General features: G+C 54.0%; 1 protein-coding gene and 1 long non-coding RNA gene across 6 annotated transcripts in view; one reads left to right on the top strand and one right to left on the bottom strand.

Annotated features, from left to right (window-relative positions):
- RANBP3 (RAN binding protein 3) overlaps positions 1-3799 on the bottom strand; it is a 55123-nt gene extending 51324 nt beyond the window's left edge. The window contains exon 1 of one of the 5 annotated variants that reach the window (XM_060629963.3): positions 3638-3799. In XM_060629963.3, the coding sequence (XP_060485946.2) occupies positions 3638-3662 (25 nt within the window). In that variant the 5' untranslated portion in view covers positions 3663-3799. Of the gene's footprint in view, positions 1-2836; positions 2959-3637 lie in introns of those variants that run through there. The other 4 variants (XM_060629957.3, XM_060629961.3, XM_060629956.2 and 1 more) reach the window with 4 other exon arrangements.
- Positions 3800-3810: 11 nt separating this feature from the next.
- On the top strand, positions 3811-4716 carry LOC132678058 (uncharacterized). The gene is made up of 2 exons (XR_009609470.3): positions 3811-4079; positions 4522-4716. It is a non-coding gene; the product is annotated as an uncharacterized LOC132678058 (long non-coding RNA).
- The last annotated feature ends 9056 nt before the right edge of the window (positions 4717-13772 follow it).

A 13772-nucleotide genomic window follows, 5' to 3' on the forward strand; every position in this document is an offset into this window, starting at 1 on the left:
CTATGCCAGAACTGGTGTCAGACGCAAAGTACCAAGTGTGTGTGGCATTTATTAGGCAAAAACTTTAGGTGCAAAACATTCCATTCCTCTATTTTATACTTACTGTCCAATTATGCAATCAGTAGCTCATATGTCAGCACATATGCTGGAAATGGCATCCCTGGAAAACAGGAACCCATGCTTTCCCCTTTATGCTCAACGGTGTACCTCACAATAAGGGTCCTCACTGATGGATTCATTCAACAAACATTTCTTGGATACCTATGTTGCGCCAGGCACTGTTCTAGATGTAGGGAATCCATCAGTGATCGTGACAGAAAGAAATCCTTGTCCTCGTGGAGCCTATATTCTAGAGGAGGAGTAGGCAGACACACAAGTAAGTTCAGCATTTCAGATGATGGGGAGTCTGTGGAGTGGAATGAAACAGGATAAAGGGAATAGGGAACGTGGATCCAATTTGCAAACAGGTAGGCGGAGAAGTTCCCCATGATAAAGGAACGTCTGAATAAAAGCACGAAGGAGTGAGCCACAGGGATATCTGGGGAAGACTGCTTCAGGCAGGGGAAGCAATGGCATCACGGAGGGAGCGTATGGTCCCTTCAAGGGACAGCGAGGAAGCCAGAGTGGTCCACGCACAACAAGTCAGGGAGAGTGTGGGGGGACAGGAGGACAGGGAGGTATCAGGGGGCCACTCTGGCTGCTGGGTTGAGTTGTCAGATGGGTAAGGGTGGAAACCAGCGTCGGTGGGGAGAAGCGGGCACCTTCTGGAAACACATCAAGGTACAAGTGACAGGATTTGCTGTGGCATGTGAGACAAAGAGAGGAGTCACGGGTGACTTCAAGGTTTTTGGCCTAAGCAATTCCAAGAATGGACTTGCCACTTACTGCACATGGGAGGAAGACCGTGGGATGGGCAGGTGTCGGGGGGGAAAGACAGGGATTTTGTTCAATGCGCCCTTTGGACATTTAAACGCAGATGTCGACTACGACGGTGGATATGTGAGTCTTGAGTTTGTGAAAATTAACAACAGGAAAAACCTCACTAAAGTGGACCTGTGGGCTAGAAAAGGAGGCCAGAGGAGAACAGACATGAAAGGGCGACTTGTCAACTCCAGCCTCCAACAGAAGAAACATCCACAGGAAACAATGATCAACTACATGCCTTGGATCTTCTGTAAGAAATCCGCTGCCCCTGCAACTCAGCCAATGAGAAACTGTCATCATCCTGCTCTTTTTCCAACAGACTTGCGATTCGAAACAACTTCTCCCAACTGTCCCCTACTTCCTGAAATAATGTTCCTGTCCTTTGTTGGGAGACTGGCCTATGGTTCTGCCATCGCTTGCTTGTCTTAAATTGCAATTCTCTGTTATTCCTCAAGGAGCCCATCCTGCCAGCTAAATAGCTAACGGTATTATTTTTCAGAGGAACAAGCCCAAGAAACCGAACGGGCCATATATGTAAATGCATAAACTACGTCGTACTGACTCCCATTTATCCACACCCTCTTCTGCCTTTAACCAGATCTCGGGAACCGGAATGCGTCAACCCTCCGTGGCTCCTCTGTCTCACAAAAGAGACACAGCACAAAACGGCAGGGGGTGTGGGTGTCTGTATCGGGGGGCATGGGCGCTGAAGCCAGACCACCTGATTCACATCTCCGCTCCTCACGAGCAGCGTGACCTGCCCTGGACAAGTAGCTTAACCGCCTAACGGTCCCTACTTCGTGGATCTTTTGTGACGAGTATTACAACAAGGTTCAAGACTTTGAACGGGGCGTTGGAATCATCCCCAACGCTCCGCCAGGGCGGGCAGTGACTTCTTTCCTGCCTTCTTACGGTTCACTATGGAAACCTCAGGACACCCTCCAGCAGCAGGGAGCACGGTGCGGGGGAATCAGGATCAGGCAGCTAGATAGGTCGCCTGAACTACAGCTGTGCACCTAGAGGAACGGAGGGAGCTAAAAACAGGTCTCGGAAGTCCTGAAGCCACCGCGAATATCAACACCACTATTGATTTAGGCCGACATCAGCTTATGGAGTGCCTTCTCCGGGGGATTTGGAACGGTAACCTTGTTAAAAACGCTCGGGTGGGATGTCAGCGCTCCAGAGAGGAGGGAATTCACTCTCTCTCTCCCTCTCTCTCTCTGGCAGTGCAGCAAAAAAGGGCCAACAAGCAGCCAGGGCTTTCAGCGGTCCATGTCCTGCGGCCAGGCCCAAATGCAGGGAGACGAGGCGTGACTCTCAGGTCGCCACTAAGGATGTGGGGGAACTGGCGGGAATTGGGGGACCGAGTCCAGGGTGGGGGGGTGGGGGAACAGACCGGGTGCCCTCCATCCTCGGCGTGGGGCAGGCCCGCGTAGGACGAGAACCCCACAGGATTCGGGGGTGGGCCTGCTCGGCGCCAGGCCAGGGAAAGGGGCAAGCCCGGTCCCCGAGAACGAGGGGGTGCGGGAGGGAGCGTGGCGCGCTGGACGGCCACCAGGCCCGGAGGTCTATTTACATCTGAGGCCAAGGCGCTAGGGCCGCGCCTCCCGCCCCCTCCAGGCCCCGACCTGGCTCGGGAGGCAGAAGGGCCTCAGGGCCGTGCCTCCCGCGGCCTCCCAAGGCCTCTGGCCGGACGGTGGCAGGGCCGAGTCTGCCGGGAGTGATGGGCCGGGCCGGTGAGCCCAGCCTGAGGGGACGCAATGGGGGGCGGCTGTGGGGCCCGCTGGGCCGCTATCCCGGAGCACACAGGTCCCCCACACTCCGGGGTGCTCACCCCTCGGGCTTGTGGCCCCTGGGCCTCCCGCCGCCCGTTCCCTGGCCGCCAGCTGGCCCCCGACGGCGCCTCCCCTACCTTCGTTCGCCAGGTCCGCCATTTTACTTCCTTAAGCCCTCCCACAAGGCCCCGCGCCGGCCCGGGCTCGCCTGCTTTCTGCCAGAAACTTGCGCGCGTGCGCACTTCTCAAGCTGACGCTGAGCGAGGCCGGCAGCTCGCGCCTGCGCGCTGAGCCCGGCGCGGAGTCGTGCTCCGGCTGGCGGTCCGAGCCCAGCCAGGCTCCGAGCACGCGCCTGCGCACTAACTGCCCCCCCCCGCCCGCCTCCTTTTCCCGCCGACCAAGGGGGCGTGGGCAGGGCGGGGCGCGTGCGGCGCGAGCCTCGCGCGCGTCGCCAGCGACGCGGCGACGAATGTTCTGTGAGACGGGTGCGCAGGGAACCCGGTTTCGACGCCCCGACTTCCTGCTGGTTTTCCGGGGGTTTCTCGCGGTGGGAGCGTGAGCCGCCTAGGGAACCGCGACCGGGGAGTCCCTTGAGGTGAATCTCTGGGTGTGTGTTTGGCGGGGGCGGGGGGACTGCGGGGCGCCCCGTCCCCTGCGGCATCGATTTCGCCTTCTGAGTGTCCAGTACTTTGGACCAACGTTTTCCTCGGGCCACATGGGGCGGTGGGGGGGGGGGTGGTCAGAGGAGGGGGCAGTTGGGGGGGGAGGAGGGAGGAGTGTGGACTGGGGGGCGCGGCGCGAAGCACGCGGGCTCCGGGCGGGGGGGCCGGACGGCCAGACATCGCGGTCCGGGAGCGCGCCGAGCGGGACGTCGCGTTTCTCCGCCTGCGAGCCGCGCTGAACAGCCCCGCGGGCGCGGGGGCCGCTTCTCGACTCACCCCCGCGGCGTCTCTCCGAACACATCCCCGGCTCTGCTTCCCCAGGCGAGGCCACCGCGGCCTCGTCTCTCCCGGGGTCGCCGCGCCGCCTCCGCCCTCCGCCCCCGGGGAGCTCCGGGCTCTGTTCGCGCGCAGCAGCACGCAGGCGACTCTTTCCAAGACGCGGATTCGATCAAGGGCCCGTCTTCCCTCAACGCTCCCAAAGGGCCTTCTGCCGAATTCGGAATAAATCCCAAGTCTCCTCTTAAGGCTTACGAAGCGCCCCGCGCGCCTCGCTCATCGACGTGTGGCCACGTGGGTCTCTGAGGCCTCGGGGCCTGCCACGCCCCTTCCAGCCTCAGGGCCTTTGCACCTGCCGATCCCTTCGTGTCTCCGTGCGTGCGTAACCTGGTTTGAGTCCCAGCGCCACTCCGCTTCCATTAGCTGTGGCCGCATCCGGTGGGTGAGTTAAGAATGGTTTTAACGGTTGCAGTTGCTGGGGTGGGGGGCGGGGGGAATCAGAAGAATACCATTTCCTGACGCGGGAAAGTTGTATGGAGCTTCAGTTTCAGTGCTCACAAGTAACATTTGATTCGAAAATAGCCCCACTTGTTCCTCTGCACAACGTCTGCGGCTGCTTTCAAGCTGCAGCGGCAGTGCTGACTCCCTTTAACACAGACTGGCCAACGAAACGTAAAATATTGAGCTTTTGGGTCTTTCCAGGAGAAGTTTGCCAACCGCTTGTCCGCGTGGCTGCCCTGTACGTATCTGTACGACCGACCCTGGGGGGTGGCAAATGTTTAACAACAGCTTCTCTGGGGCAGAATGCGTATGTCAGTATGGGGTGTGTTGCATGCGTATTTATATGTGTGCCTGCGTGTGTAGAGGTTTTTTTTCACACCCAGCGCGGAGCCCAACACAGGGCTCGAACTCAAGGACCGTGAGATGGAGACCTGAGCCGAGATCCAGAATCGGACGCTCAACCCACTGAGCCACCCAGGCGCCCCTGTGTGTTTATAGTTTATTGTAAATTGTGCTTATATTTTCCTATCACTTTCTTAAGGCTAGAAGACAAGTAATAAAACATAAAATGAAACGAACCCTGGTTTGTAGTGCGGATTTTCTTGGTGCAAATACTCCAACCGTGGCTGATTTCAAACTAACGCGACCGTGAGTAGCGGCAGAGCTAGGAAGAGATGCTCAGAAACACCCTCTATTTGTTTCCAGAGCTCGTTAATTGTTTTCAGTGTGGTCCCCAAATCGGCAACATCAACATCACCCGGAAGCTTCTTAGACAGAATCCCAGGCCCCAAACCAGACCTGAATCACAATCCACATTTTCACAAGATACCCAGGGGTTTCCGATGCATGTTAGACCTTGTGTAGGAACTTTTATTTACTTTTTATCTTTATTTATTTATTTTGAGAGTGTGTGCACACGTGCCAGCGGGGTAGGGGCAGAGAGAGAGGGAGAGAGGGAATCCCAAGCAGGGTCCACACTGATGGCACAGAGTGCAACTTGGGGCTCAAGGCTCAAACCCACGAACTGTGAGATCATGACCTGAGGCGAAAAGTCAGACACTCAACTGACTGAGCCACCCAGGTGCCCCGTTTAGGAACTTTTATTCATTGTTGGGGGTGACATAGGGTTAATACCGTTAAGAATTTCCCCAACTTTATTTAATAGATGCCTCGATTCTGCTACCCTAGATTTTGCTGCCAGGCTACAAGCACAGGCCACAGACCCTGGGTTAGAAATGCTCTAGGAATGGCTAGAATACCAATGCTGGAAAGGACCCTGGTGGTCATCAGGTCTGTCTGGTCGCCAGGATCGTGTAGGCTTAGGTTTTCTCATTTCTAGTTTGTGGATTTCATTATATTTCATTTTATATATTTTAGAGCCCTTGCTCAAAGGTCTTCTTGGCCTTTGCCGTACGTCTGGACTCTGTGACCCTTTATGAACTTAATACCTTGCTTGCCTTTTTATTGGTTTAAATTTACATTAAATAGAGTATATCACCACCCGAAATAGAAAACCACCAAGCCACGAATAGGAAATAACTGTAAAAGTAAACATGAAGACAAAACAAGGGTTTTAAATTCTGGGTAGACACCATTGTTTGCCAAGGTTGCTGAGCCCCAAGCCTACTTTTTCTTTGATGTAGAGAGAGATTTCTCAGAGGGTTATTAAAGGCATATTATCACTAACAGAAACTCCCCTCGACATGATGAGAAGTACTGAAAAAGAACTGGTAATGGGATAACTATAAATCATTGATTCGGTGTCATTTAAAACCATGTCTCCATGTCTCCTAAAGTCATTTCATACACCACATTCGTCCCACACTTCGGGCAACTCCCAGCAACGCATCATCACTTGCTAAATATAATGCAGTGGTGGTTTTTCAAGGGACATTGAGAGATGCTAAACCTATCAGCCTGGTGAGCCAATGAAATTTCCACTGGTTTCACAGTTGTCTTCAAAGTGCCAGTGGCCTCCAACATTTGCCCCTGAGGCCTGTTTTTCGCTTTCTTTATGTGGTCCCCTCTAACAGATCAACTTGGTTGATATTTATTTACTAAGTAAATATTTGTTTATAACTTACCTGGTGTTAGTTGGGAAATACGGTCCCAAACTCTTTGATCCTTGAAAGGTGAGGTATCTGTTCCTTTCCCTGGAATTGGGGTGGACTTGTTAACGGTGGACGAATTGGGTACAGTCAAAATGACACCGCGTACTCTATGAGGCTAGGTCACAGCAGAGACAGAGGATGCAACTTTCACCTGCTTTGCTGGAACGGTTGCTCTTCAAGCCTTCAGTCTTTATGCAAACAGTGCACCGGCCCTGAGGCCGCCATGCTGTGAGGAAGCCAGAACATGCAAGCCACATGGCAAAGCCCTGAAGAATTCCCAGTTCCCCCTTCCTGTTCCTTACAGAAACCACGAGAGGTCCGTTAAATGATGGCTGCTATTACAAGCCATTAAGTCTGGGAGACAGGTGTTATACAGCAGGATATACCCACCACACTACTAAGCATCGGGCACTGCTCCGCATGTTGGGGCCCAGGATGGAAAAGACAGACCCTGGCTTCACGGAGCTTTGCATTCTTTTGTGGGAGACTTAGAATAGGTGAACAAAGTAACAGGAGATGGCGACTAGTGCTACAAAGAAGATAAGCCAGCATATTGTGACAGAGTGGCAGAAAAAGGGAATACTTAAGATAGGCTGGTCAGGAAAGTGTCCCCTCTGAAGAGGTGACACTTAATAAAAAGATCTGTAGGAGAAGCATTCTGGAGAGGACAGTGGGTGCAATGGTCCTGAAGCAGGAACCAGCTTGGGGAGCTGGAGGGGCAGTGAGGAGTTCAGTGTGGCCAGGGCAGATCCAGTCCGGGATCCCACTTAGATGTCACGACCCTGTAGGTCACAGCAACGAGTTTGGGGGTCTTTAATACAAGGGTCAGGAGTGGGAAATGGAAGGATCCAAATGGTTTGCCCTCAAGTGTGGCTTCTCGGCTGCCTGCTTCCTCCTTGGTTTACCAGGAGACAGGTCTGAGGACCCCCTGAGCCCTGGCTGTGCCCTGAGAACTGTGCACTTGCCTTCTCCGCAGCCAAGTTGTAAATGGCCTCTGTACTTCGGGTTCCGTTGAAAGGGTTTTCACAGCTGTGATTAGGTTTTCATCTTCCATCTTCCTTTCATCTTCCATGCACGTCATGGGCAGGAAGCCGGCGTGTGAAATATTTGCTCTGCGCCCAGCCCCACGCTGAGACCAAGGACCTAATGATTAATCAGCTGCAGTTCCCACCCTCAATTTGCTCAGAGTCAGGTGAGGGCAAGGGAAGTCGTCCTGGGTTGCCTCCTCCACCCTGCACCCTTGCCTGGCCTCCCTCAGTCCACATGTGGGGTTCCTGACAGCAGGACATCCAGTGTGGTTGATGCTGATGCTGATGGAGGCTGATGCTGATGGGGGGGGGGGGGGTGCTGATGGGAGCCGACTCCAGCTGGGTGCATCAGCTTCCCTTGCTCCTATATTCGGCAACAGCTAAATATAGTATGGAATTGGGAAGAATTTTTTTTTACTTGTAGTTTTTAAACAAGTATTAAGATAAATTCAGACTTAAAAAAGTGGGAAAAATAGCACAAAGAATTTTGTATAGTCTTCACCAAGCTTCCCCAGATATTAACGTCTTACACAGCCACAGTACAACGATCAAAACTCGGAAATTGACATTGATTCAATACTGTTCATTAACATACACACCTTATCCAAATTTCGATTGTTCATCGCTGATAATTGTTTTCCCCGTCCCAGGATCCAGTCCGGGATCCCATTGAGATGTCATTTCTCCTTCGCCTCCTTCAGTCTGGATCAGTTCTTCGGTCTTATTTTTTCTTGACTATGTCACTGGTAATGAGTACTCCCAGTTATTTGGAAGAATGCCCCTTAATTTTGGGTTTGATTCATGTTTTCCTCATGATTAAACTCAGGTTGCTAATTTTTTTGGCAGGAGCGATGTGTCCATCTCAGAGCGCCCTATCAGGAGGCACATGATGTCAATAGTACCATTAGTGATGATAATTGAGATCACTTGGTTTAGATGGCGTCTGCCAGGTTACTACTTTTCCCGTTGTAATTACTATCTCGTGGGGGAGATACTGCGTCTATGTAAATAAGCAGAGAATATTTGAGAAAGAGAAGGGGGGGGAGGCAGAGGAGGGCAAGAAGGAAGCTCGCTCATTCAGTCTGTTGTTGTGGTCTTTCCTAGCATGCATTGTCGCAATTTAGTAAATAAAACTGCCTCCATTCTCGGCAAAAATCCGAGCTCTGTGTGTCCCCAGGGGAAAAGAAAGAGGCCGTGTCACACAGTGACCACTGGGGGGCGGCAGAGGATTGGAAAGCCATTCCGCTCCTAAGTAGCTAAACCTGAGGGGACTCAAAGGCTGTGTATGCATCAGCTGGGGTCGGGCATCTCCCCGAACCAGGTCAGGAAGGCGCCGGGCGGCTCCAATAAAGACGGAGCCCTTCTGGTTGCACCGAGCTTGCTGCTCTGTGGATTACGCTCTCAGCACAGCGCATGCGCCACCTCTGACCGCGGGGCTCTCCATCCCGGAAGGACTTCCGGGAGGTCTGAGAATCCCTTCTGAACCTGACTGCGAGATTCGTGGGTACCGAAGGTGTGTCGTTTTGGAGACCGGTTGCAAACCCCAAAGACACTTCTGGCAAATGTAAGCAAAGGCAGAATTTGCTGGGAAGCTTTGAGATGCTCATAAGATCAAAAGGAGAAGAGAAGAAACTGTGTAACTCCAGTGGGTCTTGGCAGCCGGAACAGTTTAGCAGAATGGGAGGGGCACCTCTAGGAGAATCCCCAGACTTCTCTTGCTTTCAGGCTTACGTTCAGCTCACGATTCAGACTCCCAACAGAAAGTGCTGGACGGGTCCAGCATGGCAGGGCACTTAGTCCCTGCCCCCCTCCTGCTTTCCCCAGCTATCCAGTTCATGCCTCCATCAAACATTTATTGAGCCAATGCCTTTAGGTGCCCAGCGGCTGGTCTGAGGTGCCACCTGCCATTTGAGATGTCCAAGTGGAGGCATCCAGTGGGAAGCCATACGTCTGAGAGCTGAAGGAGGGGGGCTGTCAATCTATCGTGCCGTCCTGGGTCATCACTCCTGGAATGAACCCGTAAGTCCCGGCTAGGGTCTAGGAAGCCCTCCAGGTTTTCCTCCTGGTCTCCCTCCCGCCCCCTCACCCTGCGCCAAGCCATTCTGGCCTCCTCACTGCTCCCCACGTACGCCAAGCCCTTTCTCTCCAGCGCGCACACAGAGGTGGCATTTAAATCCATGGCAGAGAGGTTGTTCCTCCAAAGGGAATCGGGTGTTATTGCCAAGGGATGTGGAATGGATGCTGGCTGGCAAAACCCCACAGACGTCTATCACAGAGGGTTTTAGGAGGGACCCGTGACCTCAAACTAGGTTGAGAATCACTGGTTAGTACTGGCGGCCTTTGATACATACATATATGCGATACATTTCCTTTGTCCGATACATTGTACACTTTACACGGCATTATCTGGCAGCCTGATACCGTCTCTGTATGTACACACATTATACTGAAACAAGGTTTTTACCAAGTGTGTGTCTTGATTGCATCAACACGTCACATGGTTTCTGCTTTTATCCCGCTCCAGTATGAAAAAACCAAACCTGGTCATAACCCTCCCGCTCGATTTCGTAACTCACTTGGTCTGCTGTGAGGACCTCTCGCTTCTGCCCACTCCCCTCCCTGGCGCTCTCTCCACTGCCACACTGCAATTCTATCCCCACCCCTTGCTTGTACCATCCGAACAGGCACCTAACTGGCGTCCTTGCTTCCCGTTTATGTACAATCCACCGTACCAGAATAAATCTTTCTAAAGCTCATCTCTGATTATATAAAATAATTCTGGTGGTGGCCTCTTGAATGGATTTACAGTACAACCTTGGCTTGCGAGCATTAATTTGTTCCAGGAACGTGCTTTAATCCAAAGTGCTTGTATGCCAAAGCAAATTTCCCCATAAGAAATCATGGAAACTCAGATGATTCATTCCATAGGCCCCAAATCTTCATATAAAAAGGATTACAGTACTGCAATATAACACAAAATAATAAAGAAAATAAAAAATAAAGAAACGTAAATTAGCCTGCACGCACCTTGGAAAACCTTTGAGGCTGGTGTGAGGGGGTCGAGGGACAGGAGGGTTGTTGTGTAAGACGGCTTTCACTGCCACTAATGGATGTGGACTCCAGTACAGTATTAACAAACTCTTGTCATAGACTGTGTTGAACGTAGCTGGCACTAAGGCAGCAGAGGAAAGGGTCTCTATCTGCAGGCAGCCTGGCCTAGAAGGAAGCAAAGCATCCCTAAGCTCACTCTTGTCTGGAAGAGCAAAGGACTGTCCACAGGTGCTTTGAAGGGACCAAAAACACACGAGTGCCACTTGCGGGCACCTTCCAACGTTCTGAAAAACCACTGATTTCCGCTCAACGCCACGGCCTCACACCGAGCATCCGAGTGTGGGAGACGATCACCCACAATCCCACAGAGATAGAGAGAGAGAGAGAGAAATCATTGGCTCAGTTGTGATCACGTGACGTTCGGCATCACGTACTAGTCGTTATTGCAAGACATCGCTCGTTTATGAAGTTAAACTGTGTTAGAAACGTTTGCTCGCCTTGCGGAACACTCGCAGAGCACAAGGTGTGACTGCATTTTCTTTGGTCACTCCTCAGTGTTCCTCCACGTGTTTTCTCTCCTCCTTCCCCCTCCCTTCCCATGGTTACCATGAATAGCACCTTCTCCCAGAAGCCTTCTTCACTCACTCGCTCGCTAAATGTTTGCTGAGCATGTGTAGAGCCTATGCTAGATTTGGAAAATGCAGTATTGAACGAGGCAGACAAGAGCTAGTCCCCAGTGTTCATGGGAAATGTGGGGTGTACAGGATCCTAATCTAGCGGGAGAGCTTCCAGGAAGACTTCCTGGAAGAGGTGTCAAATACGTCCGCGGCAGATGCGTGTGTGTGAAGGGCACGGAGGTTAGATGGGAGGTGCGGTGAAGCTCAGGGCCCCAAACGAGGCCGTGGGCTGAGCTCCAGGTGCAAGAAATCAGAGCATCGAGTGGGTGAGGGTGTGCCTGAGGCACAGGGCGAGCAAGACAAGTGATCAGTGACGTGGCCGTAAACGTTCAAAAGATGCAAGAACGGGCCATAAAGATCATGCTGTCACCCAGTGGCCCTCAGCTGGGGGGGGGGGGTCGATCCTACCCCCAGGGGACACCGGGCGATGTCTGGAGACGTCCGTGGTTGTCACAACTCGGGGAGGGAAGGGGGCCCTGGCACGGAGCGGGAGAGGCCAGGGGTGCTGTGCCACAGGCCGCAGAGCCCAGGACGCCCCACCAGTGAGAACGAGCTGGTCCCAAGTGTGCACGGTGCCAAGGCTGAGAAACCATTGTTGAATGTTTACTCCGGCACTTTCTTTCTCAGTGTCCACTTATTTAAACGCCGTGAGGTGGGGGGGGGGGGGCAACTAACGTAAGTACAGTTGGCCCTTGAACGACGTGGGTTTGGGCTGCGTGGGTCCACTTAGATGCAGCTTTACAGCAGTCAATGCAGGACAGTTCTGTAGACGGATTGTCTCTTCCTCATGATCACCTTAACTACATTTTCTTCTCTCCAGCTTGCTTTACGAATACAGTATATGATACGACACACAAAACGCGTGTTGACTGTTTATTGGTAAGGCCTCCGGTCAACAGTAGGCTATTAAGGTTTCGAGGGGTCAGAAGTTCCGCGTGGACTTCTGGCTGCAAGGAGGGTTGGCGCCCCTAACCCCCACGTTGTCCAAGGGTCAGTTGTCATTGAGATGAGGGCACAGCCAGGGACAGCCAGCGTGGAGTTGGCGCTCACACGTGCACCGTCTAGTCCTATTTTCCCTGTCGTGCTGCCTCTCCCGGCCAGGAGGAGTTGGGGAGTGGCAAGGAGGAAGGAGAGAGTGGCTGCGTTGTGGGCATTTTGGGGAGTGGGAGGTGGCCCTGGGTTTCTGGTCTGGACAGTGGGATGGACGGTGGGGCAGTGCTGTACGGACACGAGGAGGAGGAGGTCCGCAAGGTCAGATGCTGAGCTCCTGCTTTGCTGTGTGGAGGGAGAAGCACCCGCAAACCTCGGAGCGGTGGGGGGGGGGGGGGCGGCGCTGGGGAGCAAGTCCGCAGCGCGTGCAAGGGCACAGTGCGGAAGGTTCTGGAGGACCCAGGAGCGGGTGGGCACCAGCCAGAGCCGTGGGAGGACGAGGTGACACCGTCCTGATGCATCCCCTCCCGGTGGGGGAGGGGTGACACCGTCGGCTGGGGATCTCTCCCTTCTCAGCATGCCCACAGCTGGGGGGCATGTGTATGTCTGTGTGGGGTGTACCTCACGTCTTGTTTTGGAGTTCTTGCTTCTAGAGAATTCCCAGAGGCACGAACATCTGTGGGTTGCCCTGCATCCTCCCCCCCCCCCCCCGCCCCGCCCCGGCTTATCGAACGCTGATTGGGGGTCATCAGGATTATAATGCAGCTCCATGATCATCAGGGATCCAGGATCCTTTGTCTCATTACTTGGCCATCCTTATTACATGATGTCCACCTCGAGGTCTCAAATGTCTGTGGATGCGCCAGCCATCACGTCTGCATTCCAGCCAGCAGCTTCAAATTTCCCCGGGTGTGTACAATGTGGGTAACACCTACTGTCAAAAAGTGGAGCTCGGACAGAAGCATCTAGCGTGATTACTCAGAACCCCCAGAGGCTCTCGGTAAGATGAGGTTCCCCTTGTTGTTCACCCCCCGTGCCTGGCTTCCTACCCGGTGGGCCTTCACAGGGACTTGACAGCCTGTGGACCTTCAGCGGTCTCCCCTGCTCGTCTCCGCTTGGGCTCCCGAGGCAGCTGTCATGGGGGCATTATCTGCGCTCACTCTGCCACCAGCCACTCAGGCCCAAGAGCCGGTCCTGGCTCTCCTCCTCCAGGGACCCTGCCTCCCCGGCACTGGGCCTGGGTCTAGACGGGGAGGCAGGGCGGTGGGGGCTGGGGTTGGCTCCTGCTTGGTGCAGGGGCTGGCACTGCTCGGGGGTCTCAGGCTGGAGAGGGCCCGAGACCGTGAACCACGAGATGGGGTGAGTCTGGGCTCTGCTGGGTTCTCAGAGCCTGGCAGGGAGTCGCTACAGGGACGGGCCCCGGCTGCCCAGCTGAAGCAGAGGCTGTGTGGTTGCGTCCTGGGGGTTTCCCGAGGCTGGCCACAAAATTTGCATCAGGGCCCGGTGCAAAATGAAAGCGTGGGCCCTTTGTTCAAAAAATCATTGAGAATTTCGAGATGGTGACAGCAGAGCACGAAGCCACCTGCAGGCCGTGGAGGTCCCAGCCCCGGGACGTAGTAGACGATTTTAGTGTCACCCAGGGGCTTCAGGGCAGAGGGACAGAGGGGCCTGGGCTGGGGCCAGGGCCGAGCATCTCCGGGCCACGTGGGGCACTGGCATGGCACGGAGGGGCAACTTTAGGGGCTGACCAGGAGCCAAGTCCGTGTTTCTGGAACGCCTTCCCATCCCGGCTTCGGAGCCTGTTGGTCTCCTCTGCAAGGACTGTTCCAAGTCCTAC

This window comes from Panthera onca, chromosome A2 (assembly GCF_046562875.1).
Source record: "Panthera onca isolate mPanOnc1 chromosome A2, mPanOnc1 haplotype 2, whole genome shotgun sequence".
In the NCBI taxonomy this organism is placed as follows: Eukaryota; Metazoa; Chordata; class Mammalia; order Carnivora; family Felidae; genus Panthera; species Panthera onca.